The sequence below is a fragment of the Lucilia cuprina genome, chromosome 6 (genome assembly GCF_022045245.1).
Source record: "Lucilia cuprina isolate Lc7/37 chromosome 6, ASM2204524v1, whole genome shotgun sequence".
Classification (NCBI taxonomy): Eukaryota; Metazoa; Arthropoda; class Insecta; order Diptera; family Calliphoridae; genus Lucilia; species Lucilia cuprina.
In genome coordinates, this window is record NC_060954.1 from 16,956,754 (window position 1) to 16,976,222 (window position 19,469).

General features: G+C 31.0%; 1 protein-coding gene across 5 annotated transcripts in view; it reads left to right on the top strand.

Annotated features, from left to right (window-relative positions):
- Nucleotides 1–1,326: 1,326 nt before the first annotated feature.
- Nucleotides 1,327–19,469, top strand: part of LOC111686130 (uncharacterized protein DDB_G0283357) — a 283,461-nt gene continuing 265,318 nt past the window's right edge. For 2 of the 5 annotated variants that reach the window (XM_046955763.1, XM_046955767.1), the window contains exons 1-2: nt 1,327–1,642; nt 11,566–13,109. In XM_046955763.1, coding sequence (XP_046811719.1) covers nt 12,546–13,109 — 564 coding nt within the window. In that variant the 5' untranslated portion in view covers nt 1,327–1,642; nt 11,566–12,545. The remainder of the gene's footprint in view (nt 1,643–11,565; nt 13,110–19,469) is intronic. The other 3 variants (XM_046955765.1, XM_046955764.1, XM_046955766.1) reach the window with 3 other exon arrangements.

Genomic DNA, 19,469 nt, shown 5'->3' on the forward strand with positions numbered 1-19,469 from the left:
AGACTAGACTATAGACTAGACTATAGACTAGACTATAGACTAGACTATAGACTAGACTATAGATTAGACTATTGACTAGACTATAGACTAGACTATAGACTAGACTATTGACTTGATTATAGACTAAACTATACACTAGACTATTGAGTATACTACTTATAGTCATGGACTATATAAGACTAGTCTAAAGACTACACTATACACAGGTCTCATACGCATATTGCTTTATTTTGTTATTTTTAAACAAAAATTTTTTAGTCTGTTTTTATCAAAATACATGACGAAGGTAGCGTATGTGAAATATTACCATTATTATTGATAACAATAATACTCATACGTATTTGAACAATTAGAAGTTGTGTGCAAAACAGTGGACTGCAATGAAATTACTAGTAAATTGAAAAAGTGGGATTATTTATAAAAACCGAATTCAGGATTTGAAGTAATAATAGCAAAATTAAACAAGATTATGAAATTTTGCTATTTAAATCTTTAAAATTCAAATTGTAACTATTTGATTGTCGCTACTAATTCCTAATAATTCTTTAAAACTAAACATCATTTAACTATATTTACTAGATTCTTTTAAAACACCCACTCATTTCCTGTTGCAAACTACTTGCCACACATTAACAAATACACACCTATATCAGCATATAATCAAACACACACATAAAAAATATACAAACAAACAAAACTAGTTTACTATGAGAACGTAAAAAATTAACATTCATTCATTAACACCGTTGATAAAGCAAAGAAAAGTTTACTTTTAACAAACACTGTACAACAGGAGGTAAAGGACTTGCGCAAGGCTAAAGAGAGAGAGTAAAACCATAATGTTTAACAGCAATTAACTCTCTTTTATCACTAATTTCATGTTCGGCTTTTCTATACGACTAAGGTTTAGTATGATTTATAAACAACAAAGTTGTATTCGTTTCATATACACACACATATATACAAATAGGCAGACACTCACATAGGAGCGATTTAACATGAATCGGGTTTTTATCTTAATCATCATCTGCTTGGTCGTTGTCGACATCGACATCATCATCATCATCGGTACAATCATTATCATCATTTATATTATCAGCAACTACGGCAACAATAGCAACAACTTCGTCATTGAAATGTGAGTATTTGTGTATGTACATTAGTGAGTATAACAACAGCAACAACAAAATAATCACAACTTGTAGTAGACTAGAGTAAAGTAGAGTGTGTGTTTGTGCGTGTATTTTTTTTTTTTTTTTGCTTCGTTTACGTTTACATGGTGACAACACCTTGTGCTGTTGTATCAGTTACTCGTGATAGCTGAACGCTAACGGTTACTCGCTCACAAACAAAATCTTGTAGTGTCAGTTTAATTTATTTTTTACTTTAACTTCGATTCCATAAACATTTATTATAATGGCGCGTAGTTGGAATTTGTGATTATATTTTTTTTGTCGCTTTGGTTTGGTTTCTATAATAAACTTATTATTGTTGTTGTTTTTCTTTATATTTTTGTTGTTGGTGGAAAAATGTAAAAAAAAATGAAGATTGTATAGAAAATTGGCCGCCACAAAACCTATAAACAAAATATTCTTTATAAATTTGTGTTTTTTTTTCTTTGTGAACGTTAATATTGAGTTAAGTGAGTATAAACAAGAGTTTATATGTGTGTACTCACATACATATAGGAGTTTGTTTGTATATGTGTTTTGATATTTTGTATTTGTTATTGTTTGTTTAATTTTGTTTATTATCAAAATATGCAGACATACAAACCTATTTTAGCTTAAAAGGATATTTGTATATATTCATGCTTCTGCTCCTAATAATTTTCAATATAGTAAAAACAAATAGTATTGTTTATGCTTGAGTGTATGTGTGTTTATAAATGTTTATAAATGTCTATATGCCATACTAATATATCTATGTGAGTGTGCTTGAGTTTCTGTATGTATTTGACTTTAAAAGTGCATGAAAATATTATACTAAAACGGCGGGAAAAACTAACATGTTTAAACTTATTTCCTCAAACACACACACACTCACAAACAAAATATTGTTTTAACATATTTTTTCGCTAAAGTGTTTTATGTTTGTTGTTTTAACAATTTTATGAAGAGTTAATTAAAGGATATTAAAAATTTCATAAAAAATAATTAATATTAAGTGTTTGTTTAAAAAAACTAGTGGAATTGTGTAAGTGTTTTATAAAAATATGCATTCTTAACAACATTAAAGTTGAAATATTTTTTAATAAATATTTAATAATTTTAATAAATTTAACATTTTATACATAAAAGGACTCACGGTACCGAAATTTCACATATTTGCAGTTAAGGTATTTTTGAGTTGTCGCATATTAATAAATCGCCAAAAATCCATTTGTGATCATAATGAGCTGTTATTTGAAATATAGTTTTAGAGAAGTTCTTTGTTGTTTATATTAGACTTGAAAGGCTTTTTGTTTAACACTATGTCCGGTTTTGCTTTGTGCTTTTTTCTTATGCAGCGGACCTGCGGAGGGTCAGATAATATTTAAAAATTATCTAGTGTTATTGTGAAGAAATTTTTAATAAAATATCATAAAAGTTTCTTGTAATTATCTTGCTGTTATAAATTAAAAACATGTGAAAAGGTTAGTATTCTAAGGCTTTTGTCCAAAAGAGTCTATTTTAAGGAAAAGAGCTTTCTTTGAAATGAGCTGGAAAGAAAACCTAATGCATTAACAATGAGAATACAATTTGATTGTCTTAGGAAGACATTGTCCCCACAAGTCCTATATAAACCTGATCAATTGTCAGAATTGTCCCTATAAAAAGTTACATGCATCTAAAGTTGTAACATATTAAAAATTACGTAAATTGCCCCTTTATTTTTCTTTTTTAAAAGAAAAAAATTGTTCCGAAAGAAGAAAATTTAATGTAAAAGACTGTAAAATAAAATTTGGCTGATTTAAACGGACACAACCTCCAGCAGCCTTATCCAAACTTAGTCAATTTTGAGAATTTTAAGCATCAATCCCCACAATGAGGATTGTCCCTATCCAGCAGTTCGAGAAAGAGTCAATGCATACGATGTTTGTGCTGATGTTTATAACATACAAAAATATTGGTCCAATACCCACCTCAAAGTATACCGATCGATTCAGAATAATTTTCTGAGTCGATTAAGAGATGTCCGTCCTTCCGTCTGTCTGTCCGGCTGGCTGGCTGTCCATGTAAACCTTGTGCGCAAGGTACAGGCCGCAATTTTCAAGATAATTTGATGAAATTTGGATCAAGCATGTTTTTTGGCACAGGGACGAAGCCTATTGAAAATGGTTGAAATCGGTCCATTATTTCACCTAGCCCCCATACAACCGTACCTTCCGATTTGAATTAAAAATATATCCTTTTCCCAAATTTACCGAGGATCGGCCCAATTTGACCTATATAAAGTCTCATTTAGAAATTTTAGTTTTTTTATCAATAAATTGCTTAAATATTTTGAAAAAATATTCAACATAAAAGTTTCTTTATAAAAAGTAAAAATTTTAAAAATATACTCATGGTGTAGGGTATTATATGGTCGGCCATGCCCGACTATACTTTCCTACTTGTTTTCACTAATAGTTAACCACCTAGATGATCGTAATTCGTATGTTTCGGGTCATTCGTCACGAATGTATACTTAGTAATCGAGAATGAAGACAGTCGTCACTTTAGTGTCTTCTTTGTAAGCGGAAGCAGAGACAGTCGTCACATTATTGTCCCGTAGTATTATAGAGAGTAGACATTTGAAATTTTTAAATTTTAGTTCCATTAATATCTTACCACATGGCTGACTCCAATTCATATGTTTTTGGTCTTTCGTCGCAAATAAACTCTTTGTAAATGAGAATGAAAACAGTCGTCACTTTAGTGTCCCCTTTGCAAGCGAGAGCGGAGACAATCGTCTCTTTACTGTCTCTTTGTAGGGTGTAAAGTGACGACTGACTTCCTCGTAGGACAAGCCCATGTTAAAATGCTTGGTCACCTGGGCAGTCAGGTAGGCTAGGGGCCACCACAAGTGATAGGTTAAGTGGTCAGTTCGGGACGAACTGCTGGGTACATTGTTTTTTTATAGAAACAAAGTTCTTTGAAAGATGAAAACTTAATGAAGAAGTCTTGGCTCATTTAAACGGACTCATTTGGCTCATTTAAATGGACTTTGTCCCCAACAGCCCTATCCAAACTTAGTCAATTAAAAAATATATATTTTGTTTTTAATAAAAAAATTTACAAAATGCAAAGCATCAATCCTTACAACGAGGATTGCCCCAACATTGTTCTTTTATAGAAACAAATTTTCTCAGGAAAAATAAAACTTGATGAAGAAGCCTGTAAAATAAAATGGTGTTATTTAAGCGGACACTACCTTAATCAGCCCTATCCAAACTTGGTCAATTTTGAAAAATGATGTTTTGATTTCCTCACAATGAGAAAAATGTAGGGGAAATACATTGTTCATTTAAGAAAAAATTTTCTTCGAAAGAAGAAAATTTAAAGTAAAATCCTGTAAAAAATTGGGTCATTTAAGCGAACACAACCTCCAAAAAATTGATCGATTTTGAAAGAATTTTTTTGAATTTAATAAAGAAAATTGCATCAATTCTCACAATGGGTTTTTAATTATGCAGCCATATATGTTTGCTAATTGTATAAAAATATTTTTACTATTACATGGTAAATAACGTTACAGTGGGCATTTTTATCAATAAAAACTAATTTTTTTAACACATTTTCTTTAGCTAATTAATTTCGGTATTTATGTCTAGATAATAAGATATCTGGTAACGACATTATTTTGTAAACCCTTGGATCACAAAATGTTCAAAATTTACCATTAAAATTTTACATAAATTTAAAATTTATATTTATGATTTTACACAATCTGTATAGTTTGACTTCTAAAGAAGAACGTTTTCTTTGTTTAGTCGAATTTTATAACATTTGGTTTGAAATTATCTGGTGCTTAACATTGGTGTCCAATCGAATAGATAAAAGTCGTATATTATCGCCGAATTGATTAAAATCTACAACATTTTTCTTTTTTAATAAAAAATAACATAACGTTATAACGTTAATGTTATTTTCGTATTTGCACCCTGTTCTTTTAAAGTCAAGCACATAAAAAGACAACAAATATCACGTTGTGTGTTACTAGTAGTATGAGTTATTTGTATATTAAGTATACGTTACCTATACTACTACTAGATATATTAGAATTTATTTGCTAAGTTTTAGTAATCTAATCTAATGTGTTCTCAAATGGTTTCAGTGATCCTACATCACAATCTGTAAAAAGCAATTGTTCATAGCTCCCAAAGAAGATCCATTTCTGAAAATCACTTCAATGTAAAATATTAAATATTTGGCTTGAATAAAAGCATCCGAATTAGAATATCAAAAATGAAAAGATTGAACTGAAAAGCTTTGTTCTAAGACCTCTATCTCAATGTTTTCCAGTCTTACGCCTCAAACGTGATTAATCTGAAATATGTTCTCAATTGGTTTCACTGCGTGTCCTTAATTACACTCTATCAACTTGATTTATGGTCCAGAACACAATAGTATTCATGAAAATTAAATCGTAATAGCTATTGTGAAAGGTGCTTATTTCCCTCTTTCGCCCCAGAGGACAAGTTACCTTGATAAACATTCCACCAGATTAATTCTATTGCAATCCTTGAGAAGAGAAGTGCTCCCAAGAGATGATCTAATCTGCTAGGTTTATGTAATGGTGATAATCAAATTCTTTTCAAAATCTTTTCATTGAATAAGCCTGCAAGACATATTTTGGAAATTTATTTTTCTTGATATAGGAGATGTACTTTCGGCACGGTAAAGTTTATAATTCGGGATCAAAAGAAATTTTTAAAAAACGAAAATTTTTTATAAAAAATATAAAAGTGAGGAAAAAAAAATAAAATTCCACCACTCCCCCAGAAGTTGCAGCTGCTACCATATAATACCCTACACTATGAATATATTTTAATTTTTTTTTATAAAAAACCTTTTATGAAGAATTTTACATTAATACCAAGGTATTTAAGTAATTTATGAGGAATTAATTTTCTAAAGGAAATTTTAAATGGCAGTTAGTGTCAAACATGGACCAATGCTCACTGAATTTGACGAAATCATATAATGTTATACTCTTCACCTTCGTGAGTAGTTTGTTAATGAATGTCGAGTGATGGTGTTTTTCTCAGGTGGTCTTTCTCAACTACTGGATGAGCTTCTTTGCGACTCACCACTGCCCCATTATGTTACGCACAGTAACGCACATAAGCTAACTCTGTACTTATATATAAACATCATTGAAGTATACTGTACTTATATTTAAATATCATTGCTAAAGTACTTGAGCTGTCTTATCTTATGTCATAGGGGGATGACAAATGTCTTAAGACAGGCTGAATCTAACCCCTACAAGGAAGAAAGCAATCATTAGTTAGACAAACGACCACAACACTTAGATGGCTTCTGTTGTTTTGATGGTTCGAACAGACAGACTGTCGATAGTTTAACGTGAGCACCTGCCGTGTCGGCCTATCTCACGGTGGTCTTTTTCATCCACTGGGTAGACTTGAGAACGGTCTACCATCGCCCCTTTGTCTTCAATGAAGATGCAGGTGGCAATTTTTGCACATTGGCTATGACCGGTACCATGCGCAAGTACTTTGCTGGAGTACTCGAGCTATCTAATCTCTTGCCAAAGTAGTCACGTTGTAAGACAACCACACTACTATGGCTCTGTTGAGTCGGCAACAGCACCTAGAGACGTAACCGGTGGACCGAAGCACGATCCATCAATATGCCGTAGACATTGTTCTTACTCACAGTGACACGCTGTGGCAAGTCGAATATGAACAGAGTAAACTCTGAAACATCTGGACAAGGAAGGAAACTTAATCGGTATCTCTTGTATATGATAACTTTCATTCATAATCATTCAACCCAGCACACATCTCATTCATTCGACACATTCATAGAGAAAAACATACGACACATTCATTTAGGTATACGGGTGGGGTAAGGCCCGTATACCTCTACATTCATTCTATATCATATACAATTGACACCAACTCATTTCCAACGCTTAGTCCCACAGTCACTCCTCTGTGGGGTATCTGTTGATTTTCGGCAACAGCACCGAACCTTATCCCGAAATATTATCATGCATCAGTCTTTTAACCGCCACTTATTCTCTTCCCGCGAATTTGGGTTCAACCAACAGCCACTACGTGGATCCCGAAGGAACCTCAACCAACTGACCAGCCAGGACATAGTCCTGCGGGCAACTGGCCACCCGTAGTACCAGATTGTGCGGTGCTCTGGTCAGACCTCTGGCAATCTATGCAAGGACTAAGCCAAGCAGTAGACTGAAAACACCAATTTTTCAATCCCGGTCAGATTGGAGGTATTGGGCCCTCTTTATACCCCGGGAATGCAATAACACCAAGGCGGAGGTCTTCGCCAAGGTAACATGCCCCCGGGGGGGGGGGGGTGGTTCGAGACAGGGACAATGAAGTCGAGGGTTTAACGTGAACACCTGCCTTGACGGCCTAATTTCACGGTGGTCTTTTTCACCCACAGGATAGACTAGAGACGGTCTACCCGCGCCCCTGAATTCTTCAATGAAGAACTCAGGTTGCAATTTTTGTACATGGCTGTGCCGGTCCATGTACAAGTACTTTGTTGAAGTACTCGAGCTATCTAATCTCTTGCCATAGTAGCCCCGTTGCGGAATGACAGGCAGCATGGGTTCAATCCCAATGCGAACCCCGACAAGGAAAAAGCAATCACTGGTCTAAAGTCAATAGAAGGGGGTGACGAGTCCCAACATCAGGTGAAATCAATCCTCCGGTAAACCGGAAGGTGACCACCCTTATGATGTCATGAAAGATTGCATTATTCAAAATGCAATCCCCATCATCTAATGACCCACTCCAGTGCATTCCTTAACCTCTTTAAGCCCGCGCAACCACACTACTGAGATGGCTCTGTTGGTTTGGCAACAGCACCTAGAGACATATTTGGTAGTCCGAAATACCCAACAAAATGGATCAGGATCCCTCTTTTATGAACCGAATCAATGCACAAAGGAAATAGGAATTTCCAAAGTCAATTGATTCCAATAATTGCCCCGACAATTAGTCGCGTAGCATGTATCAATATGTCCTGTTGAGATGGCAACAGCACCGAAGAACTTCCCCGAAGCGTAAAAAGGTATACTAAATCAGTACTAATCTCCAATATATGGAGACTTTCCCGATCTTTCACCAATTTCAGCATCAGTTCCATTCCCATGATCATAAAGATCGCTCTACGGGATGACAGGCAACCATTGAACACTAACCTGACAATTCCCCAGCATATACCGGCGTCCCACTACACGACCGGTAAGAAATACCGATCGGGTTTAGGAATCCGGCACATGCTGCATTGTACACAGACCTGTTCGAAGAGAGAATTATCCAACCCATTAGGTATAGGATATATCAGTCCTTAAACCAACATTCTCTCCCCGCGATTTGGGTTTCAACCACAGCCACTACGTGGATCCCGAAGGAACCTCAACCAATTGACCGGCCAGGACTAGGTCCTGCGGGCAACCGGCCACCCGTAGTGCCAGATTATATGGTACTCTGGTTAGACCTCATGCCAGATCATTCCAAGGAAAGACCGAGGATACATCTGATCATCACCAGTTTATAGTCCCGGCAGACTAGAGGTATTGGTAGCACCTCTTTTCCCCGGGATATTGCAATAACACCAAGGTGTAGCTTTCACCAAGGTAACATGCCCCCGGGGGGAGGTTCGAACAGACAGTTCTATATTTAAATAACATAATTATTTCAGTGGCTACAAGAACCTACTGTGATAAGTTGAGCATGTTTAAGACCAACCAACTCCGCCGACAATTCATCCATTCGAATTTTGTACCTGTAACAAATTTCATCAAAATATCTTGAAAATTGTGGGCTGTACCTTGATCACAGACGGACATATCTTAATATTATAAAAAAAATATTCAAAATCTCAAAATTTAATATTATTTTTGTGAGAAAAATGCATAAACACGACCGATTTTTAGTTGGTCGTTTACATTGATAAAATATGAATAAAATTTTCTCAGCGTTTATCGAACCAATATGTTTTCTCAGAAAACTGTAATTTTAACTTGTTTTCAAAATACAAAAAACGAAAGCAAAAATGTACTTTTATTACTTAGTAGAAGTGTATAGAGCTTTTAGTGTTGTGTGTAAGTATGAGTGATTTTTGATATGTATATTAAGTATACGTAACCCATACACTACATTTTTATTTTGTAATAAACATGTAACATTTTAAAAATTAAGAAACCACTTTTAAAATCTCTAATTTGAAATACATTCACACACAAACAATAAAATTAGAAAGAAATTTTTAGAGAAAACAACTTTTTAAAATTCTAATAAAAACATAAAATTTATTTTTATTTAACAAATAACTTGCATGTTTTAATAACATCTTTATACTTGTGAGAACCATTTAAATTTGTATTTGTTACTTAACATTAATAAAATAGTAATTTTATTCTATGAACTTTGGTAAATTGTTAATAAAATTTTGGACTTTAAAGCTAAATCTGTACTTATATTTAAATACAAAATATTTAGATATATGTATATGAGTATGAGTGTGTGTCTAATATTATTTTTTTAATTTAATTTAAAATAATTTTTTCTTAGTAAAGAAATATTTTCCATTACATTTTCTTTTCTAAAAAGTTCTTTTACGATATTTTATAACGATATTTAATTTTATGATCAAAGTTTTACTTAACTCTACTAAAATGCTTACGATTTGTTTTTTTTGTTTTGCTGCTTTTGTAGTTGTTATACTCTCTTTCTCTATCTTAAAGTTTAACATACATACGCATTTATGTGTATGAACGCACACATCATTGTATTTATTTAGTTGTGGTAGTTTTTGTAGGAAATGTAATCAATTTTAATGATATTTTGAATATTTTTAGTTTATCGTGGTAATTGTAACATAATTGATGTAACTTGTAGATGTTCTATTTAGAACCATGTTTAGGATCTAGTTCTAGTTTAGTGAGTTAGTTAGTCATTTAGATAGTGAGACAGTTACATAGAATGATGATAGATAGATAGATAGATAGATAGATAGATAGATAGATAGATAGATAGATAGATAGATAGATAGATAGATAGATAGATAGATAGATAGATAGATAGATAGATAGATAGATAGATAGATAGATAGATAGACAGATAGATGGATAGATAGATAGATAGATAGATAGATAGATAGATAGATAGATAGATAGATAGATAGATAGATAGATAGTTAGATAGATATGTAGATATATAGTTAGATAGTTAGTAATTAAGTTAGTTAGTTAGTTAATTAGTTAATTAGTTAGTTAGTTAGTTAGTTAGTTAGTTAGTTAGTTAATTAATTAGTTAGTTAGTTAGTTAGTTAGTTAGTTAGTTAGTTAGTTAGTTAATTAGTTAGTTACAATAACACCTAGCGTGTTTGTGGTTTCCTTTTAGTTTACAACAAATTCGTCTTAACTAAATTAATATTAAACTATTTTATTTTGGTAATTTCTACAATATTGTGGTAAATTTATAAATATCTGTTCTTATGTATGTGTGTAGTAGTTTGTACTAGTATTGTATAAGTATCTAAGTGTAAAATAAAAAAAGTATTTATATATAAATAAGTATTTTCATGCTACTTTCTTCGAAGTACTTGCTGCTTGCAAAAATTGTTTCTCTTTTAGTTAAGAAAACTTTAAAGTACTATACGGCAATTTATTTGATAGATTTTAAGAGTATTTTATACCTAAAAAGTTTGTAACGAACAAAACTTCTTTAATGGTTTATTGTTATTGTACATGGTTATAGAGTTTATACTGCAGTGGAATAGAATAAGACTCGAATTAATATTAAAATCTTAATGGAATTTAAAAAAAAAATAAGATTAATATTTGAACACTAATCAAAACTCAAACATTTACGGTCGATTTGCCAATGGACCCCACAACACATTGCAGGGAAAGTTAATGTTTCACCCGCATTGTTCGCCTTTGGAACAAACTTCCTGCAGAAGTATTCCCAGCTACTTTCGTTATGAAAAGATTTTAAACAAACACTACACCTTCTGTTATTCCTTTACCAACTATTTTTATAGTTGTAATACAATGCACATTACATATTTAGGGGTCATCTCCTAAGGACTTAAGCGGAATGATTTATAGGATGCTTTTATTAATGTCAATGCATTCTCTATATTATCTGAAGAACTTAAAGATTATTAAACGAATAATGATATTGATGGTAAAAATCGTAAAAAGTCCATTAAAGTATGTATTATTTCTACCAATTTCCATAGATGTTTGTGATTCTTTATGTATTTTTAAATATGTTAAACAGTGATATGTTTTTTTTTTCAAATACTTCCAAACTCTTTTATAAAACTTTTTTTAATAAGTTATTTTCTAAATTCTTTCTTCTATCTACTCTAGACTATAAATTTAATTAAATAATTAAATTAGCACAAAAATTTAATTAATTGTAAACAAAAAAATAGGAAAAATTCCTAAAGAAAAATACAAGAAAAACAGAATTACACACAGCTTGTAAATTGAGTGTTTAACATAAAAAGAAACAAGAAAAAGAAAGAAAATAAAAGCGACAACAAGAACATTCAAAAAAGGATCCTTAATGAAAACAATGAAAAGGTCTTAAAATCCTTTAAGCAACTGACTATATAAACTTCTTGGCAAGAAAAAAGTAAAAACAATAACAACCAAGCAACACCAAGTAACCAAACAATAATATAAGAGGGAAAAAATATAAGAGGAAATAAAACATACACACTCGTAAATACAAAAAAAAAAAAAAAAAATACAATAACAACAGTTAATAAATGAACAAAAAAGAAACGGAAGCAGAAAAGTGAAATGATGAAAAAATATTAAATGTTTAGAAAAATACAAACATCCGTGATTTGCATTTTAATAAACTAAACAATAACACAACATAAACAACGATTCTAAAGCGGAAGTTAAAGAAAAATACAAAAAAAAAAAAATAATTTTTAAAAAGTGTAAATATGTTGTGAATATTAGAACAAGTGTAACGTTTAAAATTGCATATAAAATAATTTTTCATTAAAAAAAACCAAGAAAAACGCTCTTACTTCCGTTAAACGTAAAAGGAAACGGATATGCTTGTTACCAAGTCATTGTACGTAACAAATATAAATATAAAAAGGTGTCATAACACAAACAAACTAACACTTCAACAGCATACAAGTGTGGCTTAGATTTCATACTAATACCTCTAATATCAACTAATAAATTTTCAAGTTAAGCTCAAACACAAAAGAGATAAAACAGCAAGCACACTTCCGCTTTCAACACTCCAACACACAAACACACACACACGCACTCACACTACTCTGTTTTGCAACGGAAATGCATATAAAGTGCAATTCGTAACAATGGAAATCGATGTTAATCTACGTAAGCCAACAACGGCAAATGGTTTAGAGCTCAAGACCATCTCAGCTGGAAGTTATAGTAATAACAATGGTCACAGCAATCTACACAGCCATCTACACAACAATAACAATAGCATTAATAATCATCAACAACAACAACAACAACAACAACAACAGCATCGCAGCAGCAGTAGCAATAGCAACAGCAACAATATAACCACATCATCAGAACCATTGTCCAGTCCACCATTTGGTTGTTGCGGCATATTAAGTCGTCTCTTGTGCAGCAGTCATACACGTGCTAAAACCGGCACTTCTAGTGGTGATTACAATACTTACAACAATTGTGGCACAATGTCGCCTGCAACACATGCGAATGGCAACAGTGGTTATGTTACGGCAGCAGCAACAAATGCAGTAACTGCAACTCCCCATCATAATTCTTCGTATATGAATCTGTTGAAAAAGAATCATACACATCGTCGCACACCCCAAGAGATTTATTTCGAGAGTCGTGGTAAATCTTGCAAGAAATTATTGAAATTCAATGGAAACTCCAATAAGGTAAGTGGAAAAGATATATTATATTTTTTCTATTATCTACTAAACTTTATCTCTATATAAATCTGTATATTTGAACAAAAAATATACATAAGAATTTGTTTGCAACTCTAACATATTTACTTTACGTTTGCTTCTATTGTTGCAAGAACAACAGGAGCAACTAACATGATGTTGGATAGAATATATGTACATATTCATTGTTATCTAATCTGTAATCTCAGACTTTTTGTGTTTTATTTTCATTCTCCATTTCTTTGTTACATTTTGCATATTCATAGTCGTTGTTGCTGTTTAAAAGAAAACGTAGGACAATGGTGTTACACTAGAAGAAATGTGAATAGATTTAAGATGAATTGTGGTTTATGGAAGAAATTATATACAAGAGGACAACAGTCTAAATTTTTTACGAGTATATAACCTTGACTACGGATCATAGCATAGTATATAGTCAGCACTTAATACAGTATATATTATTGTCTTTAGTCTAGCAAATATTATAGTTAATAGTCTATAATATGGACTTCTCATTAGTGTAGTTGTAGTCTAGTAAATAGCCAATAAAGTACAATAGTACAGTTCATAGTCTCTTAAAAATAGCATTGTCATTAGTATGATTGTTGTATAGTCCATAGTCTGGACATAAGTCTAGTCGATAGTCAAGACTAGTCAATAGTCTATAGTCTAGTCTAGTCTGGTCTAGTCTATAGTCTAGTCTATAGTCTAGTCTAGTCTAGTCTGGTCTAGTCTATAGTCTAGTCTAGTCTGGTCTAGTCTATAGTCTAGTCTATAGTCTAGTCTATAGTCTAGTCTATAGTCTAGTCTATAGTCTAGTCTATAGTCTAGTCTATAGTCTAGTCCATAGTCTAGTCTATAGTCTAGTCTATAGTCTAGTCTATAGTCTAGTCTATAGTATAGTCTGTAGTCTAGTCTATAGTCTAGTATATATTCTAGTCTATAGTTTAGTCTATAGTCTAGTCTATAATTTAGTAGTCTAGTCTATAGTCTAGTATATAGTCAAGTCTATAGTTTAGTCTATAGTCTAGCCTATAGTCTTGTCTTTGTTCTAGTCTATAGTCTAGTCTATAGCCTAGTTTATACTGGTCTAGCTAAACTATTTCTCATTATAATAAACGTCGTCATATGGATAAATAATGTTATAATAAAACTTCTTAAGGAGGCTATGATAAGATCTCAAGTATAATAAAACAAATACTTTATTTGTCTAATGTGAAAAATATAGTTGAATAATAAAGTGCAATCAATTAAAATAATCATGCTTAATCATGAACTCTATAATTCTTTTGAGTGTAAAAATACATACAGTATTTACATGCAAACATTATTGTAATAATAAAGCATCCTCTTTAATGCAACATCACCACGTATATTTCTAGTACTTACATACGTACACAAACAAATATGTGCTTTTTTTCCTGTGTAAGTATGTATGGCTGTTTAACATCCTCATTATATACTTAAAAACATTTTATTTGCTTTATGCAAACCATATCAGAACTACATATGGAAACATGCATACATATTCTTATGTATCTATCTATGTATGTACACATCTACAATTGCAAAATAAACCAAACAATCAGCCATCCAAACCAACCAACCAACCAACCATCCGACCAACGAACATCAAGTATGCATCAGCATAATGCATTAGCAAAGATTTTATTATTATTACTATTATTGTTGTTTTAGTTGTAGTTGTTGTTGTTATTTTTATACAAATATTGTAACATACTAAAAGATACACTTCTACATAGATACACATGATTGCAAACTTACTTATTTTAGATACATAAGCATTTTGTACACAGAGTAAAAATGACAGTGGCTTTGGTTCAATGTTTATTTTTCAATATTTGTTATATTTTATTAGAACCGATCAGGGAGTTATAATGTAATCCAAGTTGAGTTTAAAGTTTAGTCTCTAGTTAAGTCTATAGTAAGGTCTATAGTTAAGTCTATGGTTAGGTCTATAGTCTAGTAGTATAATCTATATTCTTTAGTTTAGTGTATAGTCTATTCTATATTATAGCCTATAGTCTAGCCTATAGTCTAGCCTATAGTCTAGTCTATAGTCTAGTCTATAATCTAGTTTATAGTCTATACTATAGCCAGTAGCGTAGTCTATAGTCTAGTCTATAGTTTAGTCTATAGTCTAGACTATAGTCTAATCTATAGGCTTGACCATAGTCTAGTCTATAATTTGGTGTAAAGTGTAGTCTATAGTCCAGTTAACAGTCGAGACTATAGTCTAGTCGATAGTCTAGTCTATAGTCCAGTCTATATCCTAGTCTATAGGCTAGTTTATAGTTTAGTGTATAGTATTGTCTTTAGTATAATCTATAGTATAGTCTAGTCTATATTCTAGTCAATAGTCTTGTCTATAGTCCAGTCTTTAGTCTAGTTTGTGGTCTAGTCTATGGTCTAGGCTTTAGTGTAGTTTATAGTCTAGCCTATGGTTTAGTCTATGATCTAGTCAATAGTCTAGTCTATAGTCTAGACTACAGCCTAGTCAAAAGCCTAGTCTATTGTCTAGTCTATAGTCTAGTCTATAGTCTAGTCTATAGTCTAGTCTATAGTCTAGTCTATAGTCTAGTCTATAGTCTAGTCTATAGTCTAGTCTATAGTCTAGTCTATAGTCTAGTCTATAGTCTAGTCTATAGTCTAGTCTATAGTCTAGTCTATAGTCTAGTCTATAGTCTAGTCTATAGTCTAGTCTATAGTCTAGTCTATAGTCTAGTCTATAGTCTAGTCTATAGTCTAGTCAAGAACTAATTTATAGTCTTGACTATAGTTTAGATAACAGTCTCGTCTATAGTCCAGTCAATAGTGTAGTCTAGTCTTTAGTTTAGTTTATGGTCTAGTCTATGGTGTAGGCTTTAGTTCAGTTTATAGTCTAATCAGTGGTTTAGTCAAACGTTTAGTCTATAATCTATACAAAATTCTATACTACAGTATAGCCAATAGTCTAGTCAATAGCCTAGTCTATAGTCTATTCTATAGTCTGATCTTAAGTCTTGCCTTTAGTCTAATATATAGGCTGGTCTAATCTATAATCTAGTCTATAGTTTAGTCTATAGTCTAGTCTGCAGTCTAGTTTATAGTATAGTATATAGTCGAAAGTATAGTATAGAATATTGTCTAGTGTACTGGATTGTCTAGTCCTTAATGTAGTCCATAGTCTATTCTATATCCTAGTCTATTGTCTAGTCTAGACTGAATACTGTCTATAGTTGTCTTATATTCACAATGTATTCTATTTTCTGTCCCACTGTTTTTGTCATGAACATCATCAAAAAAATTTGTTTGCAAATATTGCTTATGGTAACAATGCTTGTTGTCAAAAAGAATGTCAGAACAAAAAAATCAAGTTAAAAAGAGAAAAGAGTTGTTTTCTTTTTTTTCATTTTATTCTTATTGTCCTACTTAAACCACACTAAGAATAAGTTTAATGTTTATTTTAATGATGACTTGGCAAAAGTATTAAAAGGAAATATTTAATGTTGTTTGTATATGTGAATATATACATATGTATATGTATAAATATATATATGTGTGTGTATATCAGATATTCTTATGCACATACTTAAACCCCTTTTACAAACGATAATCACTGCAGTGGTATTATTACGATTTTATGTTGCTTGATTGAGGTCAATTGCAATAATCTTATGAAAGGACAGTAAGATATTTATGGTTTGAGTACAATGCGGTAGGTGGACCAAAGTACTGAGTGATTCTTTATTACATAATACTTGTCTTAAAGTAATATAAATAAAATTGTTTGTTGCGATTTCTATCATTTGATACTTAAATGTGGTCAAGATGTTTGAAGAAAAACAAAGTATGTTTATTTATGGAAATATGTTGTTTGTCTAAATCGATTCTTAAAAGTTAGTAGCAGAGTACATATTTTTAAGTCATAGTTGAAAACCTTTTGGATACTGATGGTTTTGTCGAGAAACTAAATTATCACATGCGGTCAAGTGGCACACATGGCTAAGTTTGTCGATCAGAATCGAAGTGATTTTATATCATAAAGCTGCAACACAATCAAAATCAAATTACAAAAGAGTTTTTTGTAGTAAAGAGTTTCTAAAAGCTTAAAGGTAATTTGAACATTTTAATAACTTAAAAGCTTTTAAGCTTTGAAAAATTGGTACTGGTGGTTGCCTTTTACTAAAAGCTTTTTACAAACTTTTAACTAAATAGTGAATTTCAACAAGATTTTAATGAAGTTACTAACGGAAACTTAATTGAATAGTTATGTTTAAAAAAAGAATATGAAAAGCTTTTAAATAACTTTTCTTTGTCTGTGTAAATAGCTTTTAAATAAAAAAGCTCTTGTTGAAACTTATTGCGTAGATTAATCTTTAATTTAAAATTTCAATAAAAAACTTTTAAGCAAATTTACGTAAAGTTAAAGTTAATTAAATGAAAAATTAAACAAAGATCCCATCAGCAACTAATTTGAAGAGCTTTTATAAAAAGCTTTTAAATAAATTTTACTGCTAATTTTTATAGTAACTTTATTAATACAATAAAGCTCCCTTGAAAAAGCTTATTTAAAAATATTATTACTTAATTTCTATCAAAAGCTTTTAAAGCTTTTAATGAACTTTTAACTAAATAATGAATTTCAACAAGATTTTCTTAAAAAGCTTTCAAAAGCTGCTATTAGTAATGAAGTTACTAACAGCAACTAAATTGAATAGTTTTTAAAAGTATATGAATAGCTTTTAAAAAGCTTTTTGAAAAAGCATTGAAAAAACATTTACAGATAGATTGTTGTAAAAAAGTTTTTGTTGCGAAAAAGCTCATTTAAAAAGGGAAAAAGGAAAAAACTTTTGTAATGGTAAATAGTGTCTTAAAGTCCTAATAAACAAAAAGCTCTTTAAAATTTTACCAAAATAAAACTTTTGCTAATTGAATGCATTGTAAATATTGAAATTTTGTTATTTTTTAGAAAAAATAGTTTTTTATAAAAAAAGATTTTCTATTAACAAAGCTTTTTTGCAAATTTAAAAAAAAATTCTTAGTTTTTTTTTTATTTTTATTTATGATTTATATAATTTATTGCTACAATATTGTAAGACACCCAAAGAATGTACACATATTGCTAAAAGTTTATATGTTTGTGTTTAAGTAAAAGCTTTACTGGTTTGTATATTAAATTTATGCAAAGAATGGTGAAAAAAACTAAAATAAAACGGAAGTTAAACAGACGTTGACAGGAAGGAATTTCAACTGTGAACAAATGTCACAGCATAAGTAGCAACAACGATGAAAAAAAGTAATAATATCGTATAGAGTTGGTTTCATTGACTATCGAGAACCCTTCACAATAAATTTTTGATATTTTTATAAGGAAATTAAGCTTTTAATTAGATTGCTGTTCTTCGCACTGTCGCTTATGATTGAGGGTTATACAAACACAAAAACAAGTTTTATACAGAACTAAGGTTAAAGGAACTTAAAAACTCTAACTTAATTACGTGCAGACAAGAATGTATTAGATAATCAAACTATTTGAGTTTCATTAAAACGTGCCATCGTCACCAATCTAAGGACAAACTTAATATCCTTATTAAAAAGTTCATTTCAAACATTATCCACTACTACGAGAGTTCAAATAAAATATTTCGAATATTTTCATTCTTTCTTTGCATTTGTTGTGCAAAACATTTTTCTTACATTTTTTATTTAAATTTAAATAAAATATTCTTGCTGTTGCAGCATCACTTAACTTTGCAACAGCTGTATGATGCTGTGGCGGTGCAACAGCAAAAGTAGCAGTAACAATGCAACAGATAGAAGAGAGAAAAAAAAAATAAATTTTAAATAATTCAAAACAATATCAAAATGAATATGAAATAAAAAAAGTCACACTAAAGAATTCAACTGAAAGTGGCATATTTGAACATGACACCTTTAAGGAATAAAATTTCCAGAAAAAAAGTAAATAATAAGCGAAAAAACTAAATGTCATTTTGAATGCTTCCAGTTGCTTTACGAGTTCTGTCGTAAATACTTGCAAAGAAATGTAATTTATTTGATTGTTTTTCACAAATATTAAGACCAAGAAAGGTAGAACTGAAAACAGCTTTGGTAACTTTTTTTTTGTTATTTGTTCTCAGTCAAGGATGCGTACAACTTGAGAGGCCTTTGAAATGTTTTGCAGTTGAGCGTTTCTTTTGTAGTTTGATTATTCAAAAAGTTTTCTATGAGAAGAATTGTTTAACATTTATGAAGTGTTAATAACAAGAACTCGTGTTGTTTAACAAGATTTTCTTTGAATGCGATTTTGGGAAAACAATTTTTAAATTTGAGTAGAATTAAGGC